Below are 16,084 nucleotides of genomic sequence, written 5' to 3' on the forward strand. Positions count from 1 at the left end.
TCCAATTCCTTATTAAACCACGGCTCCCTCACAAGACCCTTTACTCCCTGCCTGACTGGTACATACTTATCAAGGACACCCAATAGCTGTTCCTTGAACAATCTCCACATATCATTTGTGTTCTTCCCTTGAAGCCTATTTTTCCAATCCACGCATCCTAAGTCATGCCTCACCGCATCATAATTTCCCTGCCCCCAGCTATAACTCTTGCCCTGCAGTGCACACTTATCCCTCTCCATCACTAGAGTAAAAGTCACCGAGTTGTGGTCACTGCCCCCGAAGTGCTCACCTACCTCCAAGTCTAACACCTGGCCTGGTTCATTACCTAGAACCAAATCCAGTATAGCCTCACCTCTTGTTGGCCTGTCTACATATTGTGTCAGGAAACCCTCCTGCACACATTGGACAAACACCGACCCATCTAACGAACTCGAGCTATAGCTTTCCCAGTCAATATCTGCGAAGTTAAAGTCCCCCATAACAACCACCCTGCTACTTTCACTCTTCTCCTGAATCATCCTCGCAATACTTTCCTCTACTTCTCTCGGACTATTAGGAGGCCTGTAGAAAACTCCTAACAGGGTGACCTCACCTTTCCCATTTCTAACCTCAGCTCAAACTACCTCAGATGGCAAGTCTTCCTCCATCGTCCTTTCCACTGCTGTAATACTATCCTTGATAAGCAATGCCACACCTCCCCCTCTTTTACCCCCATCTCTGACCCTGCTAAAACATTTAAACCCTGGAACCTGCAACAGCCATTCCTGTCCCTGTTCTACCCACGTCTCTGTAATGGCCACAACATCGAAGTCCCAGGTACCAACCCATGCTGCAAGTTCACCTACTTTATTTCTTATACTTCTGGCATTGAAGTATACACACTTCAAGCCACCTTCCTGTTTACAGGCACCCTCCTTCGAGATCGATGCCTTGTTCCTAACCTCCCTACACTCAAGGTCCTGTACCGTAAAACTACAGTCCAGGTTCCCATGCCCCTGCAGAGTTAGTTTAAACCCTCCCAAAGAGCACTAGCAAACCTCCCCCCAAGGATACTGGTGCCCCTCAAGTTCAGGTGTAGACCATCCTGTTTATAGAGGTCCCACCTTCCCCAGAAAGAACCCCAGTTGTCCAGAAACTGGAATCCCTCCCTCCTGCACCATCCCTGTAGCCACGCATTTAACTGTTCTCTCTCCCTATTCCTCGACTCTCTATCACGTGGCACGGGTAACAAACCAGAGACAACAACTCTGTTCGTTCTAGCTCTGAGCTTCCAACCTAGCTCCCTGAAAGCCTGCCTAACATCCTCATCCCTCTTCCTACCTATGTCGTTGGTTCCAACGTGGACCACGATCTGGGGCTGCTCCCCCTCCCCCTTAAGGACCCGGAAAACACGATCAGAGACATCATGTACCCTTGCCCCTGGGAGGCAACATATCAATCGTGAGTCTCTGTGCCCTTCACTATTGAGTCCCCAATAACTATCGCTCTATCTTTCTCCACCCTTCCCTTCTGAGCAACGGGGACAGACTCCGTGCCAGAGGATCCAGTGACCGTTCTTCAGAACTGCCAGACCTGCTGAGTTTCTCTAGCAATCTGTTTTTCTTTTAGATGTCCAGCATCAAGAGTGCCTGGTTTTCTACTGATTTCTTTCCTCTCCCAGCCATTTTGTCTGCAGATTTGTTCTGGCAGGGAATGGCCATCTACCATGACTTAAACAGGCATTATCACGAATGTTAACACTGAACTTCAGTGCTAAAATCTGGACATTTGTATTGTGGTGTCTGGGAAGTTGTCAAGGTGCCTGATGATTGACGCACTTCTGTCCTGGTAGCCAATTGTGATTTATGTTAATGCTGATGACTATTAGTAAAGTCTGACTGAGAAATGGAAACCTCAAGAGTGCAGGCTGCAGTCGCACTGTTGTCAATGATTATCGTCAAGGAGGTTTCATAAGTAAAAATCAAAAAGCCACACAGGCCTGGCCAAATGGCCTCTTTTTGAACTGGAAGATCCTACAAGATAAAAGGAAGTTTTAGCTAGTCACAGTATTCTACAACTGGTCATTATTCAACAGATCACAAATTTCAGTAATTCAGTAGTAAGTCATATTCACTCAACATCTTTCTCACATACAAATCATCCAAGTATGGTCTGCCAGTTAGCTGCCTCAATTATTTCTTTCAAGTAAAGCAATATCATATTCAACTGGCTCTGGCTTCATTACATTCTAATTTTACTTCTGTACAATGAAACACAAGTTGTAAAATTAATTGATAGAGTACTTACATGGACATTTTTTATTTCTTGTTTGGTGAGGGTGTCAAGTGTCTTGAGAGGTTTCTTCTGGAGTTTCTAGAAAACAAGATTGACAATGGTAAAATATTCACAGCATTCCAGTTAAAAAATGATTTAATAAAAAAATTTATCCAATATAGCATAGGTGGAAAATGGCATAAAACTGGGGCAGCTGAAAAATGCTGTAAGGATGTTTCTGCTTACGGGCAAGACTGGAACGATGGGACTCCGTGCAAAAATAAGGGTGTTCCAGTGTTAAAAAAAGAGATGTGGAGAAAGCTTTTCTTTCAGAGGTCATGAATCAATGCAACTCATTTTCCAGGAGATAGAGACATTTTTTTTGTAGATAGATAGTAGATAGATTATTGACTAACGATAGAATTAAAAGGATATCAGGAGTAGGCAGGAATTTGAAGCTGAAGCCACAATCAGATCCACCATGATCAGACTGAATAGCAGAATAGGCTTGAATGGACAAGCACATTTGCTCTAAACTTAGATGTTTACAATACAGTAATAACGGTATTATAAATAAAAGTGTAAAAAAGATACATTCACAAGATTTAAAAACATATTTATCAGGTTTTCATTCTAAAACTCTACCTGACTAGCACACTGTCGCAGCCAATCTTTCATAGTCTCTTCTTTCAGCATGCAACCGATGAATACAACAAAGCTATCAAGCTTGCGCCCATTGGTCTTTCCATCACCTTGTAAAGGAGGTGGCGAAGGGCTATCTTGTAAGGAGACCATGCTGAACGTATTAGTCTGGGTGTTGTGATAAATTTCAAATTTTTTCTCAGAATCTGTAAGGCAGAGTTTAAAAAGTAAGATAATCATTCACAAATAATGATTCAAAAATTTGACCAAAGCATTCTAAAAGCTTTCAAAAAGAATGTGACCTATATGTTACAGAAAAATCATCATATAGAAAAAGTATCTGTCAACAGATTGATTATCTTTCTTCTGTATTTGATGCATACTGCAACAATGCCGACAAGGCACTGGGCATCCAAATTACTTCCAGGCTTCAAGTTCAGTGGGAAACTGCAAGGATATAATGAAAAACAGTTAAGAGGACTTACAAGAATGTCTCGGCATTCAATTGCTTGATGCTAATTTTTAAAAAAAATTTGACCTGAATTGTCTACATCCTCCAGTTTTGTCAAAATGGCACTTGAGTCAGGAATCCATTAGTCCCACCCAGATCTCAACGCCTACCATTTTTATGGACAGAGGGTCGGGTGTAACTTGCATATCCTTGGCTCATGGGGGCAATCCACAGGATAAAGTGCAGTTCTGGAGAAGTAGGGTAACCTTTTGACTATGGTCCAAAGGCACTTCTAGGAAATGTCAGGTATCCTTTGGATTGTTTAAGAAATGTGCATAGGCTAGATAAACTCATTAGAACAATCATGATCAATGGTATTTTAAAAGGAAGCACACAAGGCAATTAAATCACTTGCCCTTCACATATGTAAAAGGCTGCAGTATTCACAATAAAGTGAATTCTTTTCTCCCATTGAATCTTTATGGTGCGGAAAGAGGCCAGTCAGCCCATCAATCCTGCATTGAACCTCCAAACAGCATTCCATCCAGAGACAGCCCCTACCCTATCCCTGTAACACAGCATTTACCACGGCTAATCCACCTAACCTGCAGATGCCTGGACACTGCAAATAACTTAGCATGGCTAATCCACCTACATGCTTCTTTAATCTCAAAACCGGCATTTGCCAGAGGGCTACCATTCCAGGATTAGTGCTGCATAACTCTTGTCATAAGTTATCACTGTCACAGTTGCAGCCTCAGACCTCTTACCTGGATTGTCTGCTACTCCAATGCATCATACCTCCCTCCTCCCTGGGTTAGCTATATGTGGAGCCAAGAACTACCCCATCTTCATACTCTTAACTGGGAATGAAAATTCAGACCTTAGTACATATGGTAGCCCATTCAAATTGAGAAAAATGCAAAAAGCCTTGAGTTTCTCAAATGTGAAATACACACACTTTTTCCAAAACTTCACACTCTACTATCTTGAAGCCAGACAGATTACACAGAGAGAATAGCAAATCTTTTAAGGTCTCCAACTTACGAAGTGGATGTGTTGGTGTTGGACTGGAGTGAACAAAGTCAGAAGTCACATGATACCATGTCATAGTCCAACAGATTTACAGAGGAACCTTCATCAACTGGCATTCACTTATCCAAATATCGGATTATCTGGCAAGATTGCAAGGTCCCAATGCTTGGTAAAACTATTATCGATTTTTTGATGATCAGAAATTCGATTAACTGAATGAAATACTCCCTGGCTGTGTTCTTTGGATAATCGAGGTTCCCCTCTATTTGAAATAAAACCTTACGACCAAAGACCATAAGACATAGGGGCAGAAATTAGGCCATTTAAGATATATCTAGACTGACAGATGAATGTCCAGGGAGCTGAGGGATACAGATTCTTGGAAGATAGGTGACAGTTTGTGTAGATAAAGGATGTGGATCAGCACAGGCTTGGAAGGTTGAAGTGCCTGCCACCTGTGCTGTAATTTTCTTTGCTCTTCGAATCCTGAGGGACTCATGCATGAAGTTGTTGAATTTGTCTGTCTGCATTTTGTAGTTTTACCTGCTTACCCCTGTACGCCAATAATTAACCAATTCATTTAATTGGATGTTCCATTCCAATGGAAATAGGTTACTATCTCACCACCTGTTAACCTCATTCCCCTGCCTCAACCCTTACCAAGACACCCATATTCGATAAGATCACAAAGTTCTAACAGCAGAAATTTGTTTTCCTTTGTAAAATTTTATTGGTATTCCAACAAATGCAGCGACTGCCCCTATTGTGAAAAGAAAATTTGATTTAATAATAGTAAATGAGTGAAACTCCATTTGTTACTCATCCAAGTTTTCCTGAGTGTCTCTGTTCTCTTCAGCTGTGGAGGAACCGCATTTTCCAATGATCCATATTACTTGTCCCTTTAGCTCTCTGCATCTGCTATTGACCTAATGTTTGATCAAAGCTCTCTACTACTTCTAAGTTCTGGAAGAAGGAAATGTGATTGAGCTGGTGCCAAATTAGGAGACAGGTATATTTCTTAGGGCTAAATGATCAAAGGGAATGGGGAGAAAACAGAGAAAAATACTGAAGTGGATGATCAGTCACAATCATACTAAAACAGTAGAGCAGGCTTGAAGAGCCAAGTGGCTTAATGCTGCTCCAATTTTCAATGTTTCTATGTTTAAAACATAATGCTACTATTCATAAGATAATGCAGGGAATCATAGCCTGATATTTTAGTAAGAAGAATCCTGGGAAAAAAAATCATTTGAGAATAGGGCACTTATATCTGCAAAATTGAGAGGCAGTGGTTTTGTAGTATTGCAGTAGCAATTAGACGCAGACTAATGATTTGGGACATGAGTTTTGAATCCCAAAGTAGCAGTGGTAAAAACTGAAGTCAATAAAACCTGGAATTAAAAACAAAAATCACATCTTAAAATGGTACCATGACAGCATTGTCATTTGTTGTAAATTCCCATCAGGTTGACTAATGCTCTTCAGCAAAAGGAAGTCTACCGTCCTTGCCTCATCTGGCCTATGTGCAACTCCAAACTCTCAACTCCCACAGTCCAAAGATATGCAGGTGAGGTGAATTGGCCATGCTAAATTGCCTGTGGTGTTAGGTGAAGGGGTAAATGTAGGGGAATGGGTCTGGGTGGGTTGCTCTTCGGAAGGTCGGTGTGGACTCGTTGGGCCGAAGAGCCTGATTCCACTCTAAGTAATCTAATCTAATATAAAGAAAACTCAACTGCACTCTGAAATGGCCTAGAAAGCAAAATCATTCAAAGACAGCAGGGGATGGGAAACAAATGTCAACAATGCCCATAAACTATACAAGAATAGAGATAAAACAGAGTTAACGTCATGCAACAGAAATGATGTTTGATAATTTCGCAAATAGGATAAATTCTGGGGAACCAGTGGATATAACATATTCACATTTTCAAAAACATTCAACAGAACCTCACAAAAGTGTCATAACGTAAATTTAGGGCTTATTTAATTGAGGATAATATAAGCATGCATGGAGGACCAATTAATAACTAAAACATTTTCAGATTGGAAAGCGACAACGAAAAAGATCAACCTGCCTTAGCAAGTTAAAATGCTGACTAAAGTCTTAGATAAATGGTTGGAGTATAGTCCGCAGCATATCATATATATGTCCTCAACCCTGTTGTGAAATCATGTTACCCAAAATACCAATTTATAACAGAATAGCCATATTTACTTGAAGTTTTCAAACAAAAAACTAGCTGTAGCAATGTTGCATTCGCAAAACACAAGGTGTTTGGATAAGTACCACACTTCTGAGAAATGTCCATAACTTAGTATCTAGCTACAATAAAATGTAGATTTGAATACATTCAGGAAGATAATTTGTCTCAAGTAAAGTTTGGCCTCCTCTGCTTTTGCATCAACATTTGAGAGTCCACTACAAATAGAGGATTCCTAAAAAGATAATCTGAAATGCATGCTAGTGAGATTCCTGAAAAGAAAGGTCAGCCAGCAATAGCTGATCCAGGCAGACACTCAGGTGTTACCACCTAGTGTGTAAACTGATTTTGGCTACTGACCAAAATGAGGACAAAGTGAGAATTTTTATTTTTGAACTGCAAGTGCAATCAGCGAAAGTACTTTTAAGATAACACTCTTCCCCCAGACTTTAGGTTTGTGTCAGTTATGTATTTCCTTTGTCAAAAAGACAAGTCTTTCCTTAAGTTTTTTTATGAATAAATTAGTTCCTTTTTATTCAAACCTGACCATATAAGTTACCAGCAATAATCATCTCCTCCTTCAAATTCAAACTTTGTTGTGCTTAATGGAGGAATAGGAACAAGAAATAAAGACAGTTTTCCCATACTAACTTGTTCATAACACTCTCATAAGCTGCTTACCATTAGTAAGGTAAAAATCAGGAATGTGAAGAAATACTCTCCATTTGTTTGAGAAGTATAGTTCCTCACTGAAGAGGGCTGAACACCATTAAAACAAAAATTAAACTGCTTCATCAGTACACTTTGTATCAACTTAGACCTTTACTCCCCCCACCACTGTTGCAGTGGCAGCACGCATACCAGATACAAGATGCACTGTAGCTACTCAAACTTCAATCTCTAGAACAAGAGGGCATATTTTTAATTGTTGCTTTAATAACTCATAACGAAATCAGGAAGGTTAGCAATGGATATTTTGAAGACCCTACAAATGTGTTTTCTGGAGGCAATTGAACTTTCGGTGATCAAGGCATACGGATTTTAGTCAATAAGAGATGGAAGGAAGTTGAGTCAATTGAGTTACGTGACAGATCATGTATTGTTGTGGTTCTGTTCGCCGAGCTGGGAATTTGTGTTGCAGACGTTTCGTCCCCTTTCTAGGTGACAACCTCAGTGCTTGGGGGCCTCCTGTGAAGCGCTTCTGTCATGTTCCCTTCGGCATTTATAGTAGCTGGTCTCTGCCGCTTCTGGTTGTTAGTTGCTGTCCGCTGCAGTGACCGGTATACTGGGTCCAGGTCGATGTGTTTGTTGATAGAATCAGTACATGAGTGCCATGCCTCTAGGAATTCCCTGGCTGTTCTGTGTTTGGCTTGCGCTATAATAGTAGTGTTGTCCCAATCGAATTCATGTTGTTTGTCATCTGCGTGTGTGGCTACTAAGGATAGCTAGTCGTGTCGTTTAGTGGCTAGTTGGTGTTCGTGGATGCGGGTTGTTAGCTGTCTTCCTGTTTGTCCTATGTAGTGTTTTGTGCAGTCCTTGCATGGGATTTTGTACACTACATTGGTTTTGCTCATGCTGGGTATCGGGTCCTTTGTCCTGGTGAGTTGTTGTCTGAGAGTGGCTGTTGGTTTGTGTGCTGTTATGAGTCCTAGTGGTCGCAGCAGTTTGGCTGTCAGTTCGGAAATGCTCCTGATGTATGGTAATGTGGCTAGTCCTTTGGGTTGCGGCATGTCCTCGTTCCGTTGTCTTTCCTTTAGGCATCTGTTGATGAAATTGCGGGGGTATCCGTTTTTGGTGAATACCTTGTATAGGTGTTCTTCCTCTTTTTGCAGTTCTGGTATACTGTAGTGTGTTGTAGCCCTTTTGAATAGTGTCCTGATGCAATTTCATTTGTGTGTGTTGGGGTGGTTGTTTTCATAGTTCAGGACTTGGTCTGTGTGTGTGGCTTTCCTGTATACCTTTGTGGTGAATTCTCCATTCGGTGTTCTCTGTACCATCTAGGAATGGGAGCTGGTTATCCTTTTCTTCCTCTCTCGTGAATCGGATTCCTGTGAGTGTGGCGTTGATGATCCGGTGTATGTTCTCTATTTCTGTGTTTTTAATGATTACAAAGGTGTCATCCACATATCTGACCCAGAGTTTGGGTTGTATTTGCGGTAAGACTGTTTGTTCTAACCTTTGCATTACTGCTTCTGCTATGAGTCCAGAGATTGGTGAGCCCATGGGTGTTCCGTTGATTTGTTCGTATATCTGGTTGTTGAATGCAAAGTGTGTTGTGAGGCACAGGTCCAGTAGTTTGAGTATGCCGTCTTTGTTAAAAGGTTCAACGTCCTGTTGTCTGTTCTGTATGTCCAGCAGGTTGGATATTGTTCCTCTGGCTAGGGTTTTGTCGATAGAGGTGAACAGTGCCGTTACGTCAAATGAGACCATGGTTTCTTCCTTGTCTATGTGTATATTTCTGATGATATCCAAGAATTCTTGTGTTGACTGTCTCAAGTGTATGGATCTGCTGATCAGGTGTTTCAGTTTCTGCTGTAGCTCCTTAGCCAGTTTATGAGATGGTGTCCCTGGTAGTGATACTATGGGTCTGAATGGGATGTCTGGTTTGTGTACTTTAGGTAGTCCATAGAATCTGGGGGTGTTATTGCTTTCAGGTTTCATTCTTTGTAGGTCAGACCTGGTTATCTGTCCGTTTTTTTGTAGATTCCTCAGTGTGTTGTTTATCCTATTGGTGAGCTGTGGGGTCAGACTCCCTTAGTGGCCACACACACAGATGACAAACAACATGAATTCGACTGGGACAACACTATTATAGCGCAAGTCAAACAGAGAACAGCCAGGGAATTCTTAGAGGCATGGCACTCATCCACTGATTCTATCAGCAAACACATTGACCTGGACCCAATATACCGGCCACTGCAGCGGACAGCAACTGACAACCGGAAGCGGCAGAGACAAGCCACTATAAATGCCGAAGGAAACATGACAGAAGCGCTTCACAGGAGGCTCCCAAGCACTGAAGATGTCACCCAGAAAGGGGACGAAACAAAAACTCCCAGCTCAGCGAACAGACCCACAACGAGCACCCGAGCTACAAATCATCTCCCAAACTTTGAAGATCATGTATTGTTTGACAAAATGCAGAACTGGTTTTAGAAGCTAGATATACCATTACAAATAGCTCTGAAAGTGTATCATACATATACTTTTTCAACTTAGTAATTATAGACATTTTTGCAGGTTTAGAAACACGCTTGCCATCCTAGCAGAGTAATGTATGTAAATTCATGTTCAACAATGAATTTTACAAATACCCCAAAGTGTAAATACCTGAAAATTTCAGTTGCGCTCGTACGTGATATATATTTCCATCAAAAGGAAATGACTTCAGTGTGATTTTCAAAGCTAGATAACAAACATAACAGGATAACTTAGGTTCATTCTATAAGGATATATTAGCTTTCACATAAAAAGTTAGAATTTAAATAAGAAAGCCCCTTCAGCTCATAAATCTTATTCTTCCAAATACCAACAATTTTTCGCCCTAAAATACCTAAATTTGTGAAATGCATTCAGTCTCTGAGCTAACCTCCCTGGTTATTGCTAAATTGCCAGGTTGGTAAATAGCTTCATGAACAAGTGCATCAGGAAAACTGCAAAATGTAGTGCATACCTTAACTGAATAATAGAAAAAGATTGAAAGCACATGGGAAATTTCAATTGCAACATATTTATGCAAGGGCAACTACACTGGATTAGAAAAGCTAAAAGGAATTAGGTGCATTACTTTAAAAAAGGTCAACTTTGAATAAAGCTCAAGTAAGCGGATTTAGACCTGGAGATATCAGATTGGGTAGTTTGGCTCTAGTGCTCTCCAGTCTATTGAAAGGTAGGTGAACATGCAATGGAAAGTGAAGCAGGGAAAAAAACGTCTCAACTTACTAAGACGCCAGAGAAAAATTAAAGGATTTTTAAAAAAAGTTTACATTTCAAGAGTTCAGTTTCCTAATATTTTAGGTACAAGCATAGTAAACACACCATTTATGAATTTATCATTTCCAATGCAACATCCAAGTCAATGCCAAAAATCTCAACAGCAGCTGTTTGTGCACGAAGTTAACCAGGGATATGCATCTTCCAGATTAGAAATCAAAATATTACCTATTCAGGCCAGTGCTGTTTCTTATCCAAAGAGAATATATTGATAGTTTCATTCAACTGCAACATTTAGTCTCAAACTCTAACAAACTAGAACTGAGCAGTACAAGGAGAATGGCACTTCCATTTTACTATAATACGTAAACTTACCTTTACACTTAGTTACAAATCGGGCCTTTTCAAGTGGACGGTTGAATCTGATACAGATCTGAGTCATTTGTGGGAAAACTGAACCTGATCTGAATTTGCCATTCCACCTGAAAAATAAAACAGAACAAAAATGCAATACATTTCTTCTGACTAAAATTAAGTCATTTTTTTGAAGTAAATTTTAATTCCATCAATTAAAATGCCTTTCTTGTCACTACCATTTACAAAGGCTAGCACCTCAAGTACCATAATGCATTGAACTGGACAGAATTTTATCTTATGCTTACCAGCCAGGAAACATCAAATAACGTGCTCTCAACATTGATGGCTCTGAAAAACTAGTTTCAGACAAAATCATTTCAACATCAGCATTCCTATATTTTGGAAAAAAGAACAAGAAACAGTAAATGAAACATATTTCATGAGGGAGATTAGTTGCTTGAAAGATTTTTGAATTTATGTAGTACAGCACCCAGTTTTATACAGTTGGAGAAGTTAAAGGCAATCCTTACGACATATCATTCCATTCACTCCTTCAGATTCCTTAATATTGTACCCATTTCACTTACATATCAAAAAACCTAAAGGAACTCATGACTACTTCTCAAACATTATTTGGCAGAGGCAAAGAGAATTTTGCTGGCTGGCTAGAGTCAATGTGAGTCTCCTATTACTACTTTTTGAGAAGATTTGCTACATCACTTGCCCTTTGGGCAGAAGACAGCCTTCCTTGGAGTTGAAGACACTGGAAGATGTCACCGCTTCCAAAACATGCTGGCCAATCAAAAATGGTACCTGCTTCATAGTGCACTACCTAGATGAGGCTTTAGAGGAGTGATGGCAGGAGGCATTTGTTTTCGATTGACAGGAAGGGGAGGGAAATGGATTGTAGCTACAGTGCTCCCCTCCCACTTCAATTTCCCAATGCCAGGTTCCATCATGCACCAAGTGCTTTTGGGCAAAGAACTCTCATCCTGAAAGCCATGAAGCAAACATGCCAGTATTGCCTCGTTATGTTCTCCATGTGACATACGTCATCCTGACAGCATTGGCGTTAGTTGCCATCTTAAGAGGCTGATTGGCAGTAGAAAAAGAATTCTGTGCTTGAACCTTTCTGCCAAGGATTTATCTGGGCAGAAGTAGGACGGTAGTGGGGTCCACACATACATGCTTGTTTAAATGCCTCTGTCAATGAACTCACCAGGATGACATTGAGTTCAGCCCACCCTGTGGAATAAATTAAACTTTTTAAAATTATTCATTCGTGGAATTTGGATGCACTAGTGAGGCCAGCAGAATCCCCAGCTGTCAGTGTTGGTGGATTATAGAGACCCACAATGCCATTAGGGAGGAAATTCCAGGATTGTGCCTCAGCGACACTAAAGGAAAAGTAATACATTTCCATATCAGGGTGGTAAAATGGCTTGGAGGGGAGCATGAAGATGAAGTCAGTGTTTTCATACACCTGCTGCCCTTGTCATTTTAGATTGTAGTGATCATGGGTTTGGAACATGCTGTTGAAGGAATTTTGGTAAGTTCTTTGCAGTGCATCTTGCAGACAATACACTCTGTTGCTGCTGCTATTGATGTCAGTGGTGGAGAGAATGAGTGTGTGGGGGAATGGGAAGTAGATTCTGAATTAGTCATGGATAGGAATGTCAAACTAGCTTTTAATATGGAAATTGCAAGACCTTTTTGCTTGAAATTAACGTTAGATTATTTAATATATTTTTATACAACTCTACACAAGGAATACTTATTATTATTCACTATATGTGTCCCTTAAATTAATGTAGAAACTCATTGAGCTATAATTGAGTACCTGGTCACTGCTCCCTTTTCTGCAAGAATGAATCCAACGTTGGGATTTGCTACACGAATTAACTTTTGTAGATGCATCAAGAGTGGATGTCTTTGCTCTGATGTCAAGCTTGTAAAAACAACATTACTGACCAAACCTATAGAAAAGCATAAGAAAAAAAAATCAGATTAAATATTGAACTCATTTGTTTTGAAAAATTAATTAATTCACAAATAAGCACATCACTGACTTTGCCAGCATTTATCGTCCATCCCTATTTGCCCTGGAAAAGGTGCTGCCTACTTGAACCACTACAGTCCACGTGCTGTCGATAAAGCTACAATGCCATCAAGGAGGCAGCACCAGGACATTGTTCCATTGAAATTAAATGAATGGTGACATGTCAGGATGGGGAGTGGTTTGGAGGGAAACTTGCAGATGATGCAAGCAGTCAAGAATGCAAAATGTACGCTGACCTTCACAGTGACAGGATTTGAGTGCAGGAACAGTGATGTTTTGCAGCAATTATACAGCGAATGTCAAGACCATACCGGGAATATTGCGCACAATTTTTGTCTCTTCATCGGAGGAAGGATGATATTGTAACAGAGGGAGTGCAGTGAAGGTTTACCAGACTGAATCCTGGGATAGTTTCAGAGCAACAGGTTGAAGAGCCAACTAGAAATCAGGTTATTTTAGATCTAATATTATGAAAAAGGGCTAATAAATAATTGTGTTAAAAAGAGGTACAGCTGAATGAACACAATATGATAGAATTTTACATTAAGACTAAGTGAGATAGTTCATTGTTAAACAAGGGTGTTACATTTTAATGAGAAGTTATGAAAACATGAGCGATTGGGAAAATGCATCAATAGGCACGATTTTACATAATAGTTATTTAAAGACTGTCCATTTCTTAAGTGGCTTACAGCAACTGTAAGCAACATTCCTTCAAGGTACAATATCTAAATAAAGGTTAGCCAATTGTGGTTGACAAAGGATGTTAAAAGCTGGAGAAAACTAAAAGAAAAGCTTATTAAAATGGCCAGAAAGTCATAAATGCATGAGGATTGGGAACTTTTAGAATACAGCAAAGGAGGACCAAGAAATTGATAAAGGAAAGGAACACTAGCATATAAATGCAAAATAAAAATGGACTATAAATGCTTTTGCAGATATTTAACAAAGGGAACATTTAGCTCAAACAAAATTTGGATAATTGAAAACAAGAGGAGAATTTATAATGGGGATAAATAGCATAGATGCGTGACGCATTGGTGATCATTGCCCAAACTTTTATCAATTCTGAAATGGCTCCTGCAGATTGGAAGCTTTCAAATATCACCTGTTTCAAAAAGGAGCAAGGGTAAACAAACCAGGGAACATGCTAGAAATAAGGAAAATGCTAGAAGCATGCTGAAGGACATAATACATAGATTAAAAAAACCCAAAAAACTGTGGATTCTAAGAACAAACAGAATCTGCTTGAGAAACTCAGCAGGGTTTACAGCATCTGAGGAGAGAAAACAGAGTCACTGGACAGAAACATTTATTCTGCTTTGTCTTCCCAGATGCTGCCAGACATGATCAATGGGCAGCTGCAAATGTGTTGCTGGTCAACGCACAGCAGGCCAGGCAGCATCTCAGGAATAGAGAATTCGACGTTTCGAGCATCAATGGGCACTTGGGTAAAACTCTGATTGGGCATAGTCAGGATTTGTGACCAGAAAGCTTGTTTGACAAATTTGAAGTTTTTTAAAGGTTGTAACTAACTAAACTGATTAAAACAGTATGCTGTACATTTGGATTATCAGAACACTTTTGATAAGCTCCCCTAATAGAAGTTGGTTACAAAAATTAAAGCACATGCTTTAGAAGGTAAACTACTAGTAAGGATTAAGAATTGGTCAACAGACTGAAAACGAAGGGTAGGAATAAGCGGGCCATTCCTGCATTGTCAGACTGATTAATAGGGCTCTGCAATGATCAGTATTTGAGGAAGAACATGGCAGAGTGAATTTAATGTGGAAATTTGAAAGATTATCCACTTTTAAAAAGAACAAATATTCAGACTACTTCTTAAATGGGGAAAGTTGCAAACTGTAAATGTACAAAAGGATTTGGGTATTCTTGCCAACAGTTCAATGAAGGCTAACATACAGATGTAGCAAGCTATTAGGAAGGCTAATGGAATACCTGCCTTTATCACAAGAATATTTGAGTGCTGGAGTACTGAAGCCTTGATTTTATAGGTACAGTACTCCAGGTACGGCCCAACCCCATTACACTTTATCTCACAAATAATATTGACGAAGTGCAACAAAAGTTCATCAGGCTTGTTTCAAGGATTGTCCTACAAAGGAAAACTGGGAAAACAAAATCTGTATTCTCTGGAATTTTAAAGAAAGAGAGATGATCTCATTGAAATCTACAAAATATTTCAAGTCATACAGGGTAAATGCACGCAAGGTGTCTCCCTGGTTAGGATATCTAGTTAAAATAAGGCAGGGTGGGGGAAGAATGCTATTTAGGACTGAGATAAGAAATGTTTTTACTCAAAATATTGTGAATCTTTGGAAGCTCAGTATATGGATATACTTTAAAGTAGACACTGATAAATGCATAATTATTAGTAGCATAAATTATGGGAATTATGGTAAAAGGCATTGAAGTGTTCAATCAGCAAGCTTAACAGGCTGAATGATTAGATTACTTACAAATGTGGAAACAGGCCCTTCGGCCCAACACGTCCACACCGACCCGCCGAAGCGTAACCCACCCATACCCCTACATATACCCCTTACCTAACACTACGGGCAATTTAGCATGGCCAATTCACCTGACCCGCACATCTTTGGACTGTGGGAGGAAACCGGAGCACCCGGAGGAAACCCACGCAGACACGGGGAGAACGTGCAAACTCCACACAGTCAGTCACCTGAGGCGGGAATTGAACCCAGGTCCCTGGCGCTGTGAGGCAGCAGTGCTAACCACTGGCTGACTTCTGTTCCTAAATTCCAGTCAAACATATTGGTGGCTTGGTTGTTAAATATTAAAGGAAGTCCAGGTTACTTAACTGGGAAGAAGGTGCAAGGCTCATTTTGCAAACTGAGGATTTAAATGTGAAAATTCATTCGCTGTGGTCAGTGAGAGGTATTCCTAAGATGACCCTCCTCACAGACCCAGATCAATGATTAAATATTATCCATATAGAAAAAAAGAGTAGGAGAAGCATGCTTCTGGAAGCCAGGAATCACTCACGACTGGTTCTAAGAGAATAGAATGCACTAATGAAGAAACAGTTGAGAAAAACCATACAGGAGGATTTGTCATTTGATTGGGGCTACACCGTCAGCAGTCCCCATCTTTTCCTTAGCTACACATGCACCA

The 16,084-nt window shown here is 40.2% G+C and overlaps 1 protein-coding gene across 1 annotated transcript in view; it reads right to left on the reverse strand.

Moving 5' to 3' along the window:
• The window catches only part of dnaaf9 (dynein axonemal assembly factor 9), a 208,770-nt gene that overhangs the window by 11,716 nt on the left and 180,970 nt on the right, over positions 1–16,084 (reverse strand). Inside the window, exons 30-35 of the mRNA XM_060840002.1 lie at positions 12,713–12,848; positions 11,178–11,264; positions 10,891–10,997; positions 9,913–9,987; positions 2,899–3,101; positions 2,287–2,352 (exon numbers count right to left, since the gene is read on the reverse strand). Of these exons, the coding sequence (XP_060695985.1) occupies positions 2,287–2,352; positions 2,899–3,101; positions 9,913–9,987; positions 10,891–10,997; positions 11,178–11,264; positions 12,713–12,848 (674 nt within the window). The remainder of the gene's footprint in view (positions 1–2,286; positions 2,353–2,898; positions 3,102–9,912; positions 9,988–10,890; positions 10,998–11,177; positions 11,265–12,712; positions 12,849–16,084) is intronic.

This window comes from Hemiscyllium ocellatum, chromosome 1, assembly GCF_020745735.1.
Source record: "Hemiscyllium ocellatum isolate sHemOce1 chromosome 1, sHemOce1.pat.X.cur, whole genome shotgun sequence".
NCBI lineage: Eukaryota > Metazoa > Chordata > Chondrichthyes > Orectolobiformes > Hemiscylliidae > Hemiscyllium > Hemiscyllium ocellatum.